This window comes from Pteropus vampyrus, unplaced genomic scaffold (assembly GCF_000151845.1).
Source record: "Pteropus vampyrus isolate Shadow unplaced genomic scaffold, Pvam_2.0 Scaffold150, whole genome shotgun sequence".
Classification (NCBI taxonomy): domain Eukaryota; kingdom Metazoa; phylum Chordata; class Mammalia; order Chiroptera; family Pteropodidae; genus Pteropus; species Pteropus vampyrus.
Window position 1 is genome coordinate 443,897 of NW_011888931.1, and position 17,955 is coordinate 461,851.

The following is a 17,955-nucleotide window of genomic DNA, read 5'->3' on the forward strand; positions in this document are numbered from 1 at the left end:
GCTGGTTCTACAGTTATACCTGTGTTTTTTTCTTTAACACTATCAAAACACAACTTCATTTAAATTTTACCTGAACTCCACCCTCCCCCCAACACCCTGTAACTACATCTTTTCCTTTGTTTGGGGAGATGCCCCACAGTTCCTCTGGTGTGAGCTCTCCCTCATTGCAGTGGATCAATAAACCTGAATTTGTTGAATGAAGAACTCGGTTCTGGAGGTTTTAGGTGATTTGGCAAAGACAGAGGGCATTGGAGGGCATTTTACAAACAAAAACTGGGAACCAGAGGAAGAGTTCCTAATTATCTTTGTAGTTCTCTTCCACAGCACTTCAGAGCAACTTCCATATGAAGAACCATAATGGTAACCATTTTCTAAAAGTAGGAGGCAAAATCAGCTGTGGTTTACAGATAAATCCACAAATTTATCCAGGCCCCTTAAAATCATCTTTACACTCCAGGTCAGTCACTCCTCCGGTGTTGAGCCTGATGAGCTTCATATATTTATTACCGGGGAAGAGAGACCTCCCATTGACTGAGGGCCTTCTTCCACCTCACACTAGTCTTCCACATTTTTTCAACAACCTTCTTCATTTCTTAGTTAGAAATTTCCTTTTTCTTTCATATTCCGGTCTCCCCAATCCGCTCCCTCAAAGAGCAACCTCTTAAGCCAGAGCCATGTTCCACCCTTCATTCAAATCTTCCTTTTTCCGGCAAAGAGCTCTGAAAAAACAGACTAAGAATCAGTTTTCTCTCCAGACCAAATAGAAAGCAAATACTTCCTTATTGGAATATAGTTTATTTACCCGAACGACAACATAAAATAGTTTTAACAAATCCATTCTTCCCTAAAGAAAGCTAGGTGCGTCTGCCTCAGCTCTGGGAAATTCTGCAGCGGGATTGTAGTGTGAGCAGCCGCCGGGTGACCAAAGGTACTTCTGCAAGAAAGCGGCTAGAAAAACTTGAATCTGCGACCGCCGGGCGGACAGCGGCTGCCGGGCGGCGGAGCGTCCGGGCGCGGGCACCGATTGGTCGCTGGGGCGTCCGGACCTCCGCGCCTGCGCAGTGGTCCTTGCGCACCGCCCATCTCGCTGTCCCGTCGTGGGTCCGCGGCGGCCTTAGCAGTGACCGCGCGGCAGCCCGCAAACCGGCAAGCGGACGGGTGAGGGAACAGTGGGCCTAACCTGCTTTCTCGAGGGAGGACTGGGCCACCCTCCCGGTATCCAGAGTCCCTCCAACCCTCGCAGCCCGCTCAGGCCGGCGAGGGAGAAGCCGAGGAGCCGCCAAAGCTCCACCCGGTGCCGCCGCCGCCATGGCTGCCATGATAGATCGGAAGTGAGCCTCAGGGCGACGGCTGCCGGTGCCGGCCCTTGGTGTTTTGGTTCCCCGGTCGCCCCCGCCTGGGGAAGCGCGACGCGGCGGACCCCTGATTCTCTCGGCTTCGCGACCGTGTACCTTCAGCTCAGGCCCGCTTCTTTCAAGACTGAGCGGCGGGGAGTGGCTCCCGGCCTCCGGCCCCGGCAGCGAGAAAGATGGCGGACCCGGCCGAGTGCAACATCAAAGTGATGTGTCGCTTCAGACCTCTCAACGATTCTGAAGTGAACCGCGGCGATAAATACATCGCCAAGTTTCAGGGAGAAGACACGGTCATGATCGCGGTGAGTGACCTCCGCCCCCACCCCTCGGTCCCTCTCCTTCGGTCCTGGCTGGGCTGGAGTTCAGGGAAGTGGCGGGGTGCCGAATGTAGAGGGTGCAGTGGTGCTCTAACCGTCCCTGGTGGAGTTTGCCGGTTCAGATAACCCAGAGCAGGGAGATTGCACATCTCCGCGGTTGTTCCCTGGCTCGCCCCCACCCTGGTCTTCAGTACCGGGAGACGGGAGGCGCCTTAGTCTCAGTCTGGGACACTCCCCCACCTGGGGCGCTGCAGGAACTGTCGGGGAGCAAGTTTAGTGTATATTCACTTGCCTGTTTGTGTGTGTGCAATTACTGTCTGTTGTTGATGGCTATTGGGGTTATAGACTACCCCCAATTTATCATTCTTAAAATAAGTAAGATTAAAGTTAAGCTAGAGACGTTTAGTTATGAGATCAGCCCTACTGTATGTTAAATAGTAAAGATACTTAGTTTTGTAGAAACGTATACAACTGCGTGTTGAACCATAGTGTTTATCTCTCGCGGGGGAGGAAGAACTACCAAACTACAAATGTACCTCAAATGTTTAACCACCCGCTTTTTGTTAACAATTGAAAAAGACAAATAGAGGGCTATAAAAAGAAATAGGTGAGTTTTCTTTGAAATCAGAGTGATCGATTTTGTTTACAGATGGAGCCAATTCAGATTGGGTCATATAAGTGCTCAGAAAGGCCAGGTTTTGTCGGGTAACAGTCTAGGTAAGAGTGTTAATTTTTTGTGTGTATGTCAGGCAGAATATTATAAAAAAGATAAAATTTTACCAGTAAACTAGAGTTCATGTTAGTATTAGATTCTCATTTCTACAATTAAGACCAACCTTGAAGAACTTTGATTTTGATAATCCAAAGGATGGTGATATATTGTCCCTTTTTGTAGTATAAAAACATAACATAACCAGAGGTGGCTAAAAGAGTACCAAGGAGGCCAGAATGTAAGGCTGATTTTTTTTGAGTTCAAGGAGATTAAAATGGATAATAAGATACTGCATACAGAATAGTGAACTGTAACTAAAAATTAAAATCTTTCTTGATAATTCCATGTGACAGAACTTTTTCCTACATTGTTATCATGGTACAAAATTTTAATGTTAATTTTTATCTAATGGCATATTCCATCTTTAACATATTGTTTGGACAGTTTAATTTGTAAATAGGACAAAGGAGTCACAGGAGATACCATTTGATGATTAAAAGCATTGGACCTATTAAGACGGGACTAAAGTTCTTTAGTTTTTATGTTAAAGTTTCCAAATTTCAGGTCTAAAAGTTGTTCCACGCTGCTTGTTAGGCTTTTGGCAAACAAGTCATGAGGTTACTAACAACTGCTAGCTACTACAGTGTGAAGACTGTCAAGCTGGTGCTTTGTTAAGTGCACAAGAAAAACTTGATGTAAATGACATCATAGTGAGGCGAAGAAGTTAAGCACAGAAGTTGTCATCCTTTTCCTTTAGGATGATGTGTTTTATGTGTGACCAGAGGAGACTTGCAAGGCCTTGGTCGTTACTTGGCAAACTTGAGGCTACTAGTTTTCTCAGTTTTTGTGATGACTCTGCCTCAGCAGTGGTTGACACGTGAAAGCTATTTTTCTTTTAGATTTTTATTAAGACTATATCATTTCTTCAGATTTTTTTGTGTGTGTTTACACAAATCTAAATATCACCTAGATTTGTTTTTTGGAATGATAGAATTTAGGATTCACAAAATGTGTTAAGGTTAGGTTAGAAGAAGGCAGCCTTCTGATACAGTGCAAACATGACAAAATACAAAGAAAGAGTTAAAACAAATAATTACCACAGGAAGCACATATTTATGTTAGGTTGTTTTCTTTGGATAAAGTTATAAGTTCCTTCCATGTTTCCTAAGTACTATAAATACATTTAAATGATATTATTAGAAATAATGGAAAGATGATTGAGCTTATGAATCAGTGATAGCAGTTAAGTTGGCCTTTAGGTAAACTGGCAAGCATTTTAGTCTTTTTTTTTTTTTTTTTTTAATGAATAAGCAAAAATACATTACAGCTGAGTGACAAAGCTTTAAGAAATGTAAGGCAATATGTCCATTATTTTCAGGAACTAATCTTTTGCATATAGTGCATCATTAATTACTCTGAGGTCTCACCTTTTTTTCAGTGTTTAAAATGAATTATTTTTTAAAGGTTGGTAATTTATAAGGGCTACTGGGAGAAATGAAGTTAGAAAGTCTCTAGGTAAAATCTTGGTTTGTTTTGTTTTTGCTGGATCTCGATCCTGATTCAAAATAGTTTAAGAAGGAATTGCTGTAATGCAGAATTTAAAATAAAATTATTTAAACATGATTTTAAAAGTTTGTACACAGTCTTCTAGTTAATCAAAATTTAAAGAATAACTATTTTGGTTTATAATGTTACTGAATGGTAAGTATAATCAATACTTACGTAGAAAATAATTTTTAAGGATTCTGATTTTCATCTAAATTCGAGTTCTAATATTTTGTCCACATTTTTTTCCTTTTACTTGTGTAATCAGTTATTTTAATATCATGCGATCCCATTGCAGGCAAATCTTGTAATCTTGTTTGTGTTCTGTGATCTTTAATAGTTTCTTTTTTGTAATAGCTTGGTGAAGTGCTTTACATATCACATATGGAGTGAAATAAATGAATTACTTTATGAAAAATGACACAAATAGAATCTATTTGCTTTAAGAGAACTTGATATCCACAAAAAAGGAAGGACAAGGGAAACTCCATATGTAGTTCAATTAAGTCTACCGAAAACAGAAAAATCCATAGAAAAAATTATTCCTGTATCTATGCATCATAAAAGTAGAACATATCTATTTGCATTAAGTATTTTTACTAATCATTGTTTCTTACATAGAATGCTATAGAGGCTGCCAGAACCAAAAACAGGCTGTTGTAGTTCGTTGAAATTAGAGAATAAACATAATTAGATTGTCATCCCCAGTTCTTTGACTACAGCACAACAGTTTCCCTTTTCAAGTGAATGGTGGTGATTTGATGTTTGATCCTGATTACCTTTACTGGAGAAAATTAAAAATTTAAGCAGCCATCGTTACATACAATTATGGAATGTTAGCCCACAATGTCTAATGAAAATCTAGTATCATATAAACCCCTGTTATCTGATGGTTACTATTCAGAATCCTTGCCAGAAGGGTCTCATATCCTAATTTGGTGTTCAGCCTGGTCTGTGCAGACTCAAACAGGAACCACTTCACTTAACAAATCTACAGTATGATTGCAGTTCAAATAAACTTATTCTTATTTAGTCTGTTCCCTTGAAGCCTAAGTCAAATGTCAGTGCATCTTGTGGTTTGGAAATGTCTTTGAAGATACATAGAAATAAAGAGTGCATAATATGCATTTCAAGGCCAGGAACCAGGTTTTAAAATACAGATGTCTAGATATTGAAGTTTCCTTTGTTTAATTTATTTGAAAGATTGTTAGGTCAGAGATGTGCCTTAATTATAGACCATTCGAAATAGGTTTTATATTTTACAGGTCTTGTTTTTCATCCCAGGAAGCCAGGGTCAGTTAGTAACTTTATGGCTAGATCTCTAATCAAAAATTTGCCTTACTTAATAAAATTATAATTTAGTTTTGGAATTCAAAAAGTCTATTTTATCAACTTAATACTAAGCACTTAAGTTCATTTTTTATTTAACAATGATATAACTTCTAAAAGAAATCATTGAATCCCAGCTTAATTATTTTTGTTTGTGTCTTTATAGTCATACTTTAATAAGGTTAGAGATAGTTTGCAAATTTGTCTATAGTAAACAGCTGCATAATGTACTTCTGAGGCAGGCTTTACAATTACCCGTTATTTTCGGCATATCTCTTTCTATATGGTCTACAAGTACTTATTTTTTTATAGATGTAATGATGGAGATAAGGACTTAAAACTCAGTAGTGTTCTTTCAGTAAGTGTTTTAATAAAATTTTACTATTTGGCTTATTTTCGAAGGATGCATTTGTCTTCATTTATCTTTTTTCTATTTGTTGCAAGCAAAATTGGAATTAATCATTGTTTAATTTTTGCTTTCATACAGGTTTTTTACATATCGGTTATTGAATGTATATTTTAACTAGTTGCAATCTCTTCACCAGGTTGTGAGTTAAGACTAGAGGCTGTGTCCATTTCAATTCGGTTAACATTACTTGATCTACTTACATTAGATCCATGTACATAGCTTCTTAGCTTGGTATTCAAGAGTACCCAGGCTTATTCTCTGTTATTCTTTGAACACTACCTTCTATTCTTTGAAAACTACCTTCTGTATTATTTAAATGTTATTTCTAAAAGTGTTCCTCATTTACAGTATCTGATACCTTATATATGCTTTGTTAGATAATGAAGAGGGAAAATTATTTCCTTTATGCATAGAAAAATATTAGCATGATTTATCTCTGAGTGGTTATTATTTTGATTGTATTTGTGTTTTCAAAATTGTTTCTCATGAATGCATCTTGAAAAGTAAAACAGTAGGTTGTCTTTTTTAGCCACATTTACAGATTTTAAATGTTATTGTCTTAGTGGCATTTTAACAAAAGGACACCTTTATGTTGTCTTAGCCAAAGAATAATCAGTCATTGAGATGCCTACTTTTAATTGACGCCAAAGTGAGGTCATTTTAGTATAGCCGTCAGAAATGCTTTCAACTGTGGGGTGAAAACAAATAACTGATAGTGGTTTAAGTAAATGAAAGGTTATTTTTCTTGTAAAGAAAAAAACTGGAGACAAGCTCTACTGCTACTACTTACTGATATGTTATCCTCTGTATCATCACTTGTGTTATTTTTGCAAGGTGGATGTTACAGCTCCAGAAAGGAGAAAAGGCAGCTTCAGTTGAGTTGGTCCTTTTTATCATCAGGAAAACAAAACCCTTCTCCAAGGCCTCCCAGCAGACCATCACTTACTTCGTAGTATCCAGAACTGGGTCATGTGGCCACTACTTGCAAGAAGACTAGGCTAGCAGTTGGTTGGCTTTCCACTGGGAGGTTGCAAGAGAATAGGGGAATTGGGAATGGTTTTTGATAGCCCTTTTGGAAGTATCTGCTTCATTGTTACTCTTATTCCAAGCTTTGGGGGAGGAGGATTGTAGGATAACAGGTAAAAGTAAGGTCTTTTTTGTTTCTTTTTTGTTGTTGTTTTTAGCTAAGATTTAGAAAGTCTTCCATAATGTTAAGAATTTTTTCTGGAGTCATGATTGTTTTGTACTTTAGGGCTCAGCTTTCTTTCCTTTAGAAGAGACTTTAAAGAATAGGCACACACTTACCTCCAAATACCCAGAGCTTCCTTGCCCCCTCTCCTTTCGCCTTTAGATGCTCACTTTTCTCGCCTAGATTACTAAATTGTTTATGTGAGCATTAAAACTTGCTCAGGTCTTGCCCACCTTAAAAAAATGTCTTTCTTAGACCCACAGCCAGATTTCTGCTCTACTTGGTTACCTTCCTTTTTTTTTTTTAACCCATTCCAATCTGACCTTTGTCATTGGCTACTTTTCAGTTTTGCCTTGACTTCTATATTTGACACAGCTGTATTTGAAACAACCACTTCCTATATTTGACTTAAATCTATATTTGACACAATCACTCCGTCCTTGATTTGCATGGACACTATACTCTGATTTTTCATTCTGTGCCTCTGACTCCTCAGACGTCAGCAGTTCTCTAAATGTGTCCCCAAGGTGGAGTCCCCAAGATCCTTTTAGGGGTTTCACAAAGTCAAAACTATTTTCAAAATAACAGTAAGATGTTATTTGCCCCTCTCCTTCCTTTTCTTTTCTTTTTTTTTTTTTACTGTGGTGACAATTGCATTGATCTTTGTTCTTTATACTTTAAATTTTACATCCTTTGGATTTTTTGAATGCTACAAGCTCCTTTCTGCGTTAGGATTTTTAAGCATCCTATTCCCAGTGCCTAGACTACTTAGCCACACTCACTCTCCCTCATAACTAATAATGAAGAAAGCGACAATGGGCCAGATACTACTTATTCTGAAGTTCTTAAACATCCCTTCTCCAGTGTTTTCCTGACATTCTTCACCTTCCCCCAGACTCAGGTTCTCCTGTTAGATGTTCTCATAGTACTTTCATAACACTGTTGTTTGACTCAGAATTCTAGTCACTTAATTATTTATATGATGTCTGCCCCACCGTTAACTTATGCTTCACTAAAACAGAGAATGAACCTGTCTCGCTTATCATTCTAAGCATGGCGTCTAGCACAATAGACATTCCATACATGTTTGTTAAATGAATGAATGATTGAAAAGCTGTTGTAGTAAAGCTGAAGGAGCCCTGAACTAAAAGACAGGAAATATGGGTTTTAATTTTAATATTGTCATTAACAACTTTTGTACCTTTCAGGATTTTAGTTTACCTGCAGTATTATATTAGTTTGAAAATATTGTCTCAACACCTGCCAGAGTAGACACTCATTAAATAAAAATTCACTCAGCAATATTTGCGTGCCTACCATAGTAGTGCAAATTATAATTACTGTGCTAGTCCCTAGAAATACAACAAAGACTAAAACAGACATTCTTGTTTTTGTGGAGTTTATTTTAGTTGATTTGTACTTAGTGATCCCTAAGATCCCTTCCACAAAGATTCTATGACATGAAGTGATGCATAAAAGGTATCCTATTGTGAAGGTTAAATATATATCTTTAAAGGAGCTTAGAAATGCATTCATCTTTAATTCGTTGAAACCTTTGTTTCTGTTTTTTCAGACCAAGCCTTATGCATTTGATAGGGTGTTCCAGTCAAACACATCTCAAGAGCAAGTGTATAATGACTGTGCAAAGAAGATTGTTAAAGGTAAACATATTTCATCTGTTAAGTTTTCCCAGCAATAAGTGAAATTTTGTTTATAATCTTTCCCATTAACCCAAGATTCTTTTTTTTTTATTTTAATGCCCCATTCTTCTTATTTAAACAACTTTCTCCAGCATTTAATTAATAAAAGGTCAAATACTGTTAGTAAACATACTATTACTCAAATTCCGTGACCTAATTTATATACAGTACCTGATGAAGGAACTTTTTAAGAATTATAGTGTTACACTATAGTGTGATTGGAAGATGCATTTCTATGAGATATTCCCAGGAGTTTCTAAAGTAGCAATATTAGAAATATAGTATCATAAGAATTAAAATAAAATTGCTAAACAGGTTTCTAAAAAGTAGTAGAAAATGGCAGTATGTCATTCTTCCATTTCATTGTTACTCCTTTCTCAAAGAGTTATCTTGTATCGGCAGAGGAACCTTTGAGGAATTTAACAGAGGTTGTCCAGGATAAGAAAAGTATGTGCATTCCAGTTAATACTATTGACTTGTACTAGGATATTTTTCAATTTTATATTTTCTAAAATCATAGAAATCATATCTGGACTTCCAGTTATAGAAATCTCTTTTCTCAAAGGGATTTTACAATTAAATAGCCATTACTTTATGATTTATTCCATATTTTGACAACTCTAGTTGTTGAAAAGTGCTTCTTAGATTGAGGCAAAATCTATCCTCTTGTAGCATTCACCAGGCTGGGAAGGTTGGTATTCAGTATAAAAGTGGACTGGTTAGGATTAGGTAGGAGCATAGACAGTTTATCTAGTAACAAGAGGGAGGGTAGAGTTTATGGATAGAAATAGGTTTAAAGATGTGATGAAAGGAAAATGTAGATGTTCTCTTCATATTAATTCCGTTTTGTCTATGATATAGGAAGCAGAGTTATCACAGAGAAGATGCAGGAGGTGGTTCTAGGAAAAGATATTAAGTCAGCTGTCAAGCAGTATAGAAGTGAATGGCTTAGGAAAATGTGGCAATAGCGCCAGGCAGCATTAAGGGCCCACTTGAGGTTAGCTGCCTGAAGAGTCAAATGTACCCATTTGGGATTTTTCCAGGCGAGTACAAAAGAGAGAAAGAAGGGCAAGAGAATTGAGGGTGTTGTCAAGGGAGTGATGATAGTGGTGAACCATGGGATCTAAGGTGGGTAAAGGGAAGGAGGAAATGGAGAGGCGTGGATTTGAGGAACAGTGAAAAAAGATGGTAAGATTAGTGTGTTATAGTCTCACTGGAGTCGAAGATTTGTTGCAGTCGATACTAGAGTATGACCATGGAGTTGGCATCTGAAGGAGTAAAAGATAAGATCATGGAAAAAGTTAGGTCAAGGATCTGAGACCAGGGAATTTTAGTGTGAACAGCTACTATATGGTCATTGAAACCACCAAGTATTAAAACAGGAATGGTATTGATGAGAGACAATGTTCTGGATGCTGAAATCTTCATAAAATGAGAATGTGTGATTCTGTGAAGGGAAGTTATTTTCTTAATCATCCATAATTGTACTTGGGGTAATTCATAGCCTAGGATATTTTCACTCTACAAAATTAGACTTCAAGCAGTTGTTAGAATAGGGGCTGTCACTATTTCCTGCTTCTATGCCAGCTTTGTAATTTATATTAGAAAGGTATCACCTGGCTGTGACTTTTTCTTTTTATCTTCACCCATATGCTCTTTACCATTTTAGAGGAGCCTAGATGTAGTTAGTGGCTAGTAAGTCTTGACTAGCTAAGGGTATGAATGTGGCAGAGCTAACCAATAACAATTAAATAACAGATTTAGGGAGAGAGATGGGGTGAGGGTAGGTGGTGGGTGTCTGGTGAGGTGTGAGGAATAAATACATGGCAGGTTGAACTTGCGATAGTCATTGGCAAACACATCAAGTGGAAGGCCATGGTTAGAAACTGGTGGTAGGCAAGGATTGGCAAAATGATGGGCCAGCTGGTATTTCTTCTGAGTTGTAGATTTGATGAGAAGCTACCAGGAGTGACCTGAAAGCAGCTAGTACTCTCTGGGGGCCCTGGTAGTCCACCAAGGTTGCATTCTTTCGTACATTTCTATGCAAATCTATAACTTTCTGTAGATTCATTAGATAGATTTTTTTTTTTTCGAACAGGCTTACCACTTGTATTCTCTTAATTCTGAATCAGAGTGATGTCTGAAAGTTTGTTTCCCCTGTATGAAGTAATTGTCAGTTATTTAGTACTTGCCTTATGGCAGGCATAATACCAGGCCTTCATAAATTCCTCAGTTTCCTACCATGGCTACCTGACTTGGACTGTCTGCCACCGAATCGACATTTAATTTTTCCAGACATAGCCTGCCATATATTTATATTAGTTCTTGTGTTCATGGGTAGTGTAGTGGTTAGGGGAATGTCTGTGAAGCCAAGACTGGGTTTGTGTCCCAGCTCCATCTTATTAGCTATGGAACTATAGGCAAGTTATTTCTTGTCCATTCCTCAGTAATGGTACTAAAAATAGTACCTTGCATAGAGTGTTGTGAGAAATACATTAATATATGAAAAATTACTAGAGTCTGACACTTCGTACGTTCTCAGATGTTAACAATAATAATTTATATGATGACTTCTAATTGTTTTCCCCTAAGCACACATTTTGCAAGTAAGGATGCTGAAGTTCAGAGAGACTAAGCGACTTTTAGAAAGTAATATGCTGTTGTCTCACTTCCTAAATTGTTTACAAATAATGAAAGAAGTACTATTTGTCCATAGTTGTCCGCCTATGCCTGTTTCTGACAAGAATGGCAAAAAGTGTATTTCAAAAGGGGAGGGAGGCTTTGGAAAGGCTCTGTGTGTTAGTGATGGTGATAGTCATTCAGCAAACATTTGAGTTCCTACTAAGTGCCAGGCACTGTGCTAAGAGTTAAACACAGCCCAGCCTCTACTTTACAGTCTGGTTAGGAAGACAAACAGGTAAATTGACCCTTGCAATATACACTGATAAGTATTATGATTAAATGTAGATGCTATAAGAACACTTAGGATGAGGCTTTTACCTAGATTTATTTGGAGGTGGGTTGTGGAGTTTCAGCTGAAGGAAGAAATAAAGCCTGAGCTGGTCTTAAAATATAAACAAAGAATAGGGAGAGGGAGGGATGCCTTCCAGGTAAAGAGATGACACATGGACTAATAGTGCATGCCCCATATGAGATGAGTACTACATGTGTGGAGAACAACTTACAGTGTAACTGTGAAGTTTAACCATATGAAATGGTCAGATTTGACCATTTTTACAAATAAAAATGGCATTGTGAGGGGGAGGACGGTGGGAGATAGAGCTGAAAAAAGAAACAAACCAGGTCAAAAAGTGCCTGATTTTATCTGATTACAGATGTGTCCCTTCTAGGATTCTCAAATAGATAAATATTTGTATTTTTTTAAAGATCCGTATTTAAGATATATATGTTTAATTGTACATTTTAACTCGGGAATAAAACTGCAGAATACTGAATACTAGTTAATGGTCTATGCAAGGCGAAGTATTTAGGTGAAAATGTATTGAAGTCTGTAGTTTACTTTGAAATACATTTAAAAAATAAGATGGATGGCTAGCAGACAGTAGAATAAAATGTTTATGGTGAAATCTTGGTGGTGGTTGTAAGGGTGTTCATTAAAGCTTATTAAGTTTTTCTATATGTTTAGATTTTTTTAAAAATAAAATATTGGGAGTTAAATCACTGTAGAAAGCAAAGTCGGGAATAGACTTTGCAAGAAATAGACTAGGCAAGAAAATATTTTCCTAATTGATAAAAATGTTATTGCTTTGGTGACACAAGACATTATCTAGAAATCACCTAATCAGTCATTGCTATGTCCCCTCCACCCAGAGCAGAGCCTGGATCATCACAGGTGCTCAGTAAATATTTGAGACTGTTGAATATCCATAAGGTCTGTAATCATAAAAATTTTAAAGTTATGCTTAAAGTTCCAAATCTGAATGTGTTACATACATTTATTATCCTAGGAGCCTTCATGTAATAGTTTCATGTAACATAAATTACTGTGACGATATATAGACATAGGCTAATAATGTGATCTTGAGAGAGTCACTCATTCACCTACAAATATTAAGTTCCTCTTGTGGTGGTAGTCAGGTAATTGGCTCATATCATGAATGAATCTTTTATAGATCTAACAAATTTTAGAATTTATGCTTAGATTTTGTGTGATTGATAAAAGATCTTAAGCAGAGGGTATGACATAGACATACTGAGAACTGTTAGGTATAAAGGGAGCGAATTGAAAGGGTCTAGTGTTTTTTTTCTCCAGATTATTTCTTCTTCAGAGTTGCTGACAGAAGTACTACCATCCCAAATTATTTTAAATGTGATTCTTGAAACTATTTTGCTTTCCTCCTTAAAACCAAAAAAGATTTTGAAAAAGTTAAAAATGTTTGAATTCTCACAATTTTCCCAGGGAAGTACTGATGCCTTCTTTTTCTCATTAACAAATATTTCTGCCCAATGAGGGGATCCTTTTTTTTTTAAATAATCAATTGAGAAAACAAGAATTGGCTTGCTTACTAATTTATTTTTCACTATTACCATCTGCTGTTTCTAACAGAGGCTTCTCTTTTTAGAGTTTCTCTAGAGTAGAAAATAGTTTCATAATAGTTTTCTTGTCACCAAAACAGAACATAAGGAATCCCCGAAAACTGGAAATCAAAAGATCACCTCGCTCACTCATATTCTCTTTTTTTGTCCCTTTAACTTAGTAAAGGTAGATACTTAAATGTTAACGGTAGATTTGGGAGTACACAAAGGGCTAGAAAAGATATTTTTAATTTCACAGGAAACTTTCTGATAATTGATTTTGAGGTATAACTGGACTTGTTATAATTTGGATAAGGAGGAGTATGTGGATTTTTGAGATTTAACCTCTTGTTAACCACCAATCAATAGTCCTATTTCTAAATGCTAATTAATATTTGTATGTAAATTGGCAGAGCATTTTTTTCTTTTAAGTCAACATAAAGCTTTGGCATACAGATGTAAATTGCATTTGAGATGTATACTGACATATGTGGTGATTATAAACAACAGAATTTAAAATTTGTTTCTTATTGACCACAGAAAGTAATCTGGGCTGGAGAGAAAGTAATTGCTATGATGGAACATCACTAAGAAAATTACTGTTATTTATTTCCTTTAACGTGTTTATAAATCTTTCATGTACTAAACTTTGACACTCTTTCATATTAGTGTAAAGACAGTCTGAATCTTTCTCACTGTTCTTCCCACAAATATTTTATTAGATTTGATTATGCATGGATAGGAACAAGATTAATGTATGTGAGAATTATTTAGTGTTTTCTAACATTCTGAAGTAATTTCCTAAGACTCATAAGGGAAAAAAGCCCCTGAATATAAAATCTCTTATTTTCTTGCAGATGTACTTGAGGGATATAATGGAACAATATTTGCATATGGACAGACATCCTCTGGGAAGACACACACAATGGAGGTAATATTTTATAATCTGTACTTGGATGTAATTTGCAGTACAGACAGTACATTTAGTCATTATTTGTGAAACTACAGTATTTATATGTAATTTACCACATTAGTCATTATTTGTGAAACTACAGTATTTATATGTAATTTACCACAGGTTTTATGTGTATATATATACAGTATTTTAGATATTTGTAGAGCCATTTTCATCAAAAAATAACAACAATTAAAATTCCTGTCCTCTATTGACTATAAATTGTACATTGAAAGTTTTGAGTTTTAATTCATACATCAATTTAAAAAGTCTAGTTTTGTTTTCTGTTTAGGGTAAACTTCATGATCCGGAAGGCATGGGAATTATTCCAAGAATAGTGCAAGATATTTTTAATTATATTTACTCCATGGATGAAAATTTGGAATTTCATATTAAGGTAAAATCCTTGGGGAAAGATTGTATTTTATGCCTAGAATAAGTCGATTTCAAAAAAAAATAATAAATGCTAATTTCCTTTTCAAAAGTATTTTAAGATATTTTGAAAATTATTTTATGGACAGGTATAAAGATCATTAGAGTTAGTAAACTTGGATTCCTCATCTGACATTAGAATACCAAATTAAACAAGTTAGCTGTCTCTTTTGTCTTATCTTCCTTCTTTGTAAAGGAGTTTGTTTTACTGTAGAATTCAAAGGTTCTTACTATGCTAACTAGTCTAATTTCAGATGAAGATATGTAATGGAAATTGGTTTTTAATTATAAAAGCAATTTGATGAATTTAGGTCTTCCTGTTAGAATATGAGCTATGGCTGAATTGTTGGTAACTCTGTCCCCCTAATCTAGATGATACTTGGCACTTAGACCCCAGTAAATATTTAATGAATAAATGAATAAATTATTATAATTTTAATTGGTTAATCCTTTTTCCTTTATTTTTTTGCCCTTTAGGTTTCATATTTTGAAATTTATTTGGATAAGATAAGGGACCTATTAGATGGTAAGTTAAATGCTTGCTCTTTGATCATTTTAATATAGCATGTGTTACTGTTTTTAGTAGTAAATGTGAGACCATTTCTTAGTAACCAATATGAAATTGACAAGTTGTGGGAAACAGACACTTAAAAATTCATCTTTAAAGTTTTGGAAGAATGCCTTTTGACACATAGAATGACTTATTTAAAGCAGATATTTATGAATGCTTCTTAAGTAGTAATTAGAGCATTGAACTGAGTTAGAGAACCAGAGTCCTGATTATCTGGTCTTCTATCAGCTGTCAATTAGATATATTGTTTATGGACAAACCATCACATCACTCTGGCTTAATGCTTTTATTTCCAAAATGTGGATGGTAGAGGTTGAATTGACTTTAAGGTTCTATATTGCTGCATTGGTTTCTATGTAAATTTCCTACTATTCTACAGGGTTTTAATGGTGATGTTTTCATGTTTTTAAAGTTTATCTTATTAAGCTACTTTGGGAAAGAAACAGTCAGTTGAATTTCACAGCCAGTGTTGGAGTTTAGGAGAGTTGCTAATACTCCTTTTTCTTTTTCAGTTTCAAAGACCAACCTTTCAGTTCATGAAGATAAAAACCGAGTACCATATGTAAAGGTACTTATAAAATAATATTGAAAGAATGTTTGGAAAAGTCCTCTAATAAAAATTTTTCAGGATATTGACATACTTTAAAAAATTATTTTACAGGGATGCACAGAACGTTTTGTATGTAGTCCAGATGAAGTTATGGATACCATAGATGAAGGAAAATCCAACAGACATGTAGCAGTTACAAGTAAGTAGAATATTTATTAACACTAATTAAAGTACAAAACTGTTTTAAAATACCTTTATCAAGTCAATTAATTTTAAGATTTTTCTTATCAAATAATGCTTTAGAAATTATTAGAAAAGGAAAGCTATGTTTGTTTACAGTTGTTTGTGTAATTTCATTGCAGATATGAATGAACATAGCTCTAGGAGTCACAGTATTTTTCTTATTAATGTAAAACAAGAGAACACGCAAACGGAACAAAAGCTGAGTGGAAAACTTTATCTGGTTGATTTAGCTGGTAGTGAAAAGGTAAAATCTTTATATTCTGTTAGATATCTAAGCATTTTTGTGAGTTAAAGCATTGAAGCCAGTGCTTTATGATTACATAAGCTCAATAATCAGTTCCAAATCACTATTACTTGGACCATAGTCCAGTTCAACCAATAGATATTACCTTTGACATAAGATGCATGTTTTTATTGAGAACTTCTTCAGCTTATGTCATTATGAATTTAATTAGGTATCCTTTTCCTAATTTTTAGTATCTCTTTATCCATGTTGGCAAAGAGCTCCCTGTGAAAAATGGTAACTTATCCATTAGTCCTTTCTGATTTGATTGTACTTATTTCTTTTGTTTAGATGATTATTTTATTATTATAGTCTTATATAATCTGACTCTATGTCAAAATAAGTTCAAATGTTTTAATATTGACTATTATGACCATTTTAACTTTTCTCCTAATCTTGTTTCTGCCGATTAGAATGATACTGCCTTCTACTCGAACATCTTACATACATCCTTTAAAGTCTGTCTCTAATTTTGCAAATTGAGAGGTCATTTCTTCAGCCAACATTGCTAACATATTGTAAATATATGCATTTTATAAAAGAAGCAAGTTTGCTGCTTCTGTGGTTCCATTAACAACATTATGCTTTAGAAAATTTTTAAAAGTTCCTCTTTTTAATGTAGCAAAGAGGAATAGCAAATTAGTAAACTATAAATGTACATGTAAATTGGTTATTTTGAAGATATTTAACATTGTTAGTGTGCTAGACACAACTTATTTTGAAGGGCACAAATTAAAATAAAATTTTGTGTCTCCATCACATTCTTGTCATGCATATAGTTACTTTATGTTCTCAAAAGAGTAATACCTTAGAAATAGTTGTGCCTGAGAGTAAACACTTGGCAAATAAAGTCATGAAGCTTTCCTCTTTCCTTTTTTCTTTCTTTCTTTTTTTGTAATCTTATGTATAGGTTAGTAAAACTGGAGCTGAAGGTGCTGTGCTGGATGAAGCTAAGAACATCAACAAGTCACTTTCTGCTCTTGGGAATGTCATTTCTGCTTTGGCTGAGGGTAGTGTAAGTATACATGTCTTCTTATGGGGAATTACTTAAATATATGCTTATATATATATATATGCACCTGTATTTGAGTGTGTGAGAGGTTCACTGTTTTTGAATCAATATGTGTGAATTCATTGTCTCGTAGGAATTTATTTTGTACTATTAGTATGTATATCTTAGTTCCCATCTTAATATTAAACAAAATAACAAATCACTTTGTGGTTTATTTAAAATAGCATATTTCTATAACAGATTTTATTATGTAGAAACCCATTGGCCTTCTCTGTTTTTTGTTTTTGTATGTAGACATATGTTCCATACCGAGATAGTAAAATGACAAGAATCCTTCAAGATTCATTAGGCGGGAACTGTAGAACCACTATTGTAATTTGCTGCTCTCCATCATCATACAATGAATCTGAAACAAAATCTACACTCCTGTTTGGCCAAAGGTTTGTTAAGAAAATTCAAAGTTGGAATGTAGCTAGGCCTTTTTGTTGATTAAATCTAGGGAAAATATCAGGTGCATATTATTTCAATCAATGCATATTGTTAGTGTTATAGACACAACTTTTTAATTGAGGGACAGATAAAACAAGTAAGTTATCTTTTAGACTGCTTGGGTTTGAATTAAGTTTTTGTATACCTTAAAGTCTAATGTTAACTTTAGTTAAATTTATGTAAGAAGTTTTAATTCAGCATTAAAGAAAATAAGCATTGCATCAGGTAATACAGTACAAGTCTGACAAATATAATCCTATGTTAAAACTGTTGGTATAACAGAGTTCAAATAATCGATGTGAGAGGTTAGCCTAGGAAAATAATGATGGCT

The 17,955-nt window shown here is 35.3% G+C and overlaps 1 protein-coding gene and 1 long non-coding RNA gene across 3 annotated transcripts in view; one reads left to right on the plus strand and one right to left on the minus strand.

The window, feature by feature from the left end:
* Positions 1-494: 494 nt before the first annotated feature.
* Positions 495-987, minus strand: LOC111745251. The gene is made up of 2 exons (XR_002782567.1): positions 803-987; positions 495-719 (listed from the first exon to the last, which is right to left on the minus strand). It is a non-coding gene; the product is annotated as an uncharacterized LOC111745251 (long non-coding RNA).
* A 119-nt stretch (positions 988-1,106) lies between these two features.
* The window catches only part of KIF5B (kinesin family member 5B), a 37,012-nt gene continuing 20,163 nt past the window's right edge, over positions 1,107-17,955 (plus strand). Inside the window, exons 1-10 of one of the 2 annotated variants that reach the window (XM_011369476.2) lie at positions 1,107-1,654; positions 8,427-8,514; positions 13,947-14,020; positions 14,337-14,441; positions 14,954-15,002; positions 15,560-15,615; positions 15,709-15,796; positions 15,960-16,084; positions 17,034-17,138; positions 17,430-17,575. In XM_011369476.2, coding sequence (XP_011367778.1) covers positions 1,529-1,654; positions 8,427-8,514; positions 13,947-14,020; positions 14,337-14,441; positions 14,954-15,002; positions 15,560-15,615; positions 15,709-15,796; positions 15,960-16,084; positions 17,034-17,138; positions 17,430-17,575 — 962 coding nt within the window. In that variant the 5' untranslated portion in view covers positions 1,107-1,528. The remainder of the gene's footprint in view (positions 1,655-8,426; positions 8,515-13,946; positions 14,021-14,336; positions 14,442-14,953; positions 15,003-15,559; positions 15,616-15,708; positions 15,797-15,959; positions 16,085-17,033; positions 17,139-17,429; positions 17,576-17,955) is intronic. The other variant, XM_023536151.1, reaches the window with a different exon arrangement.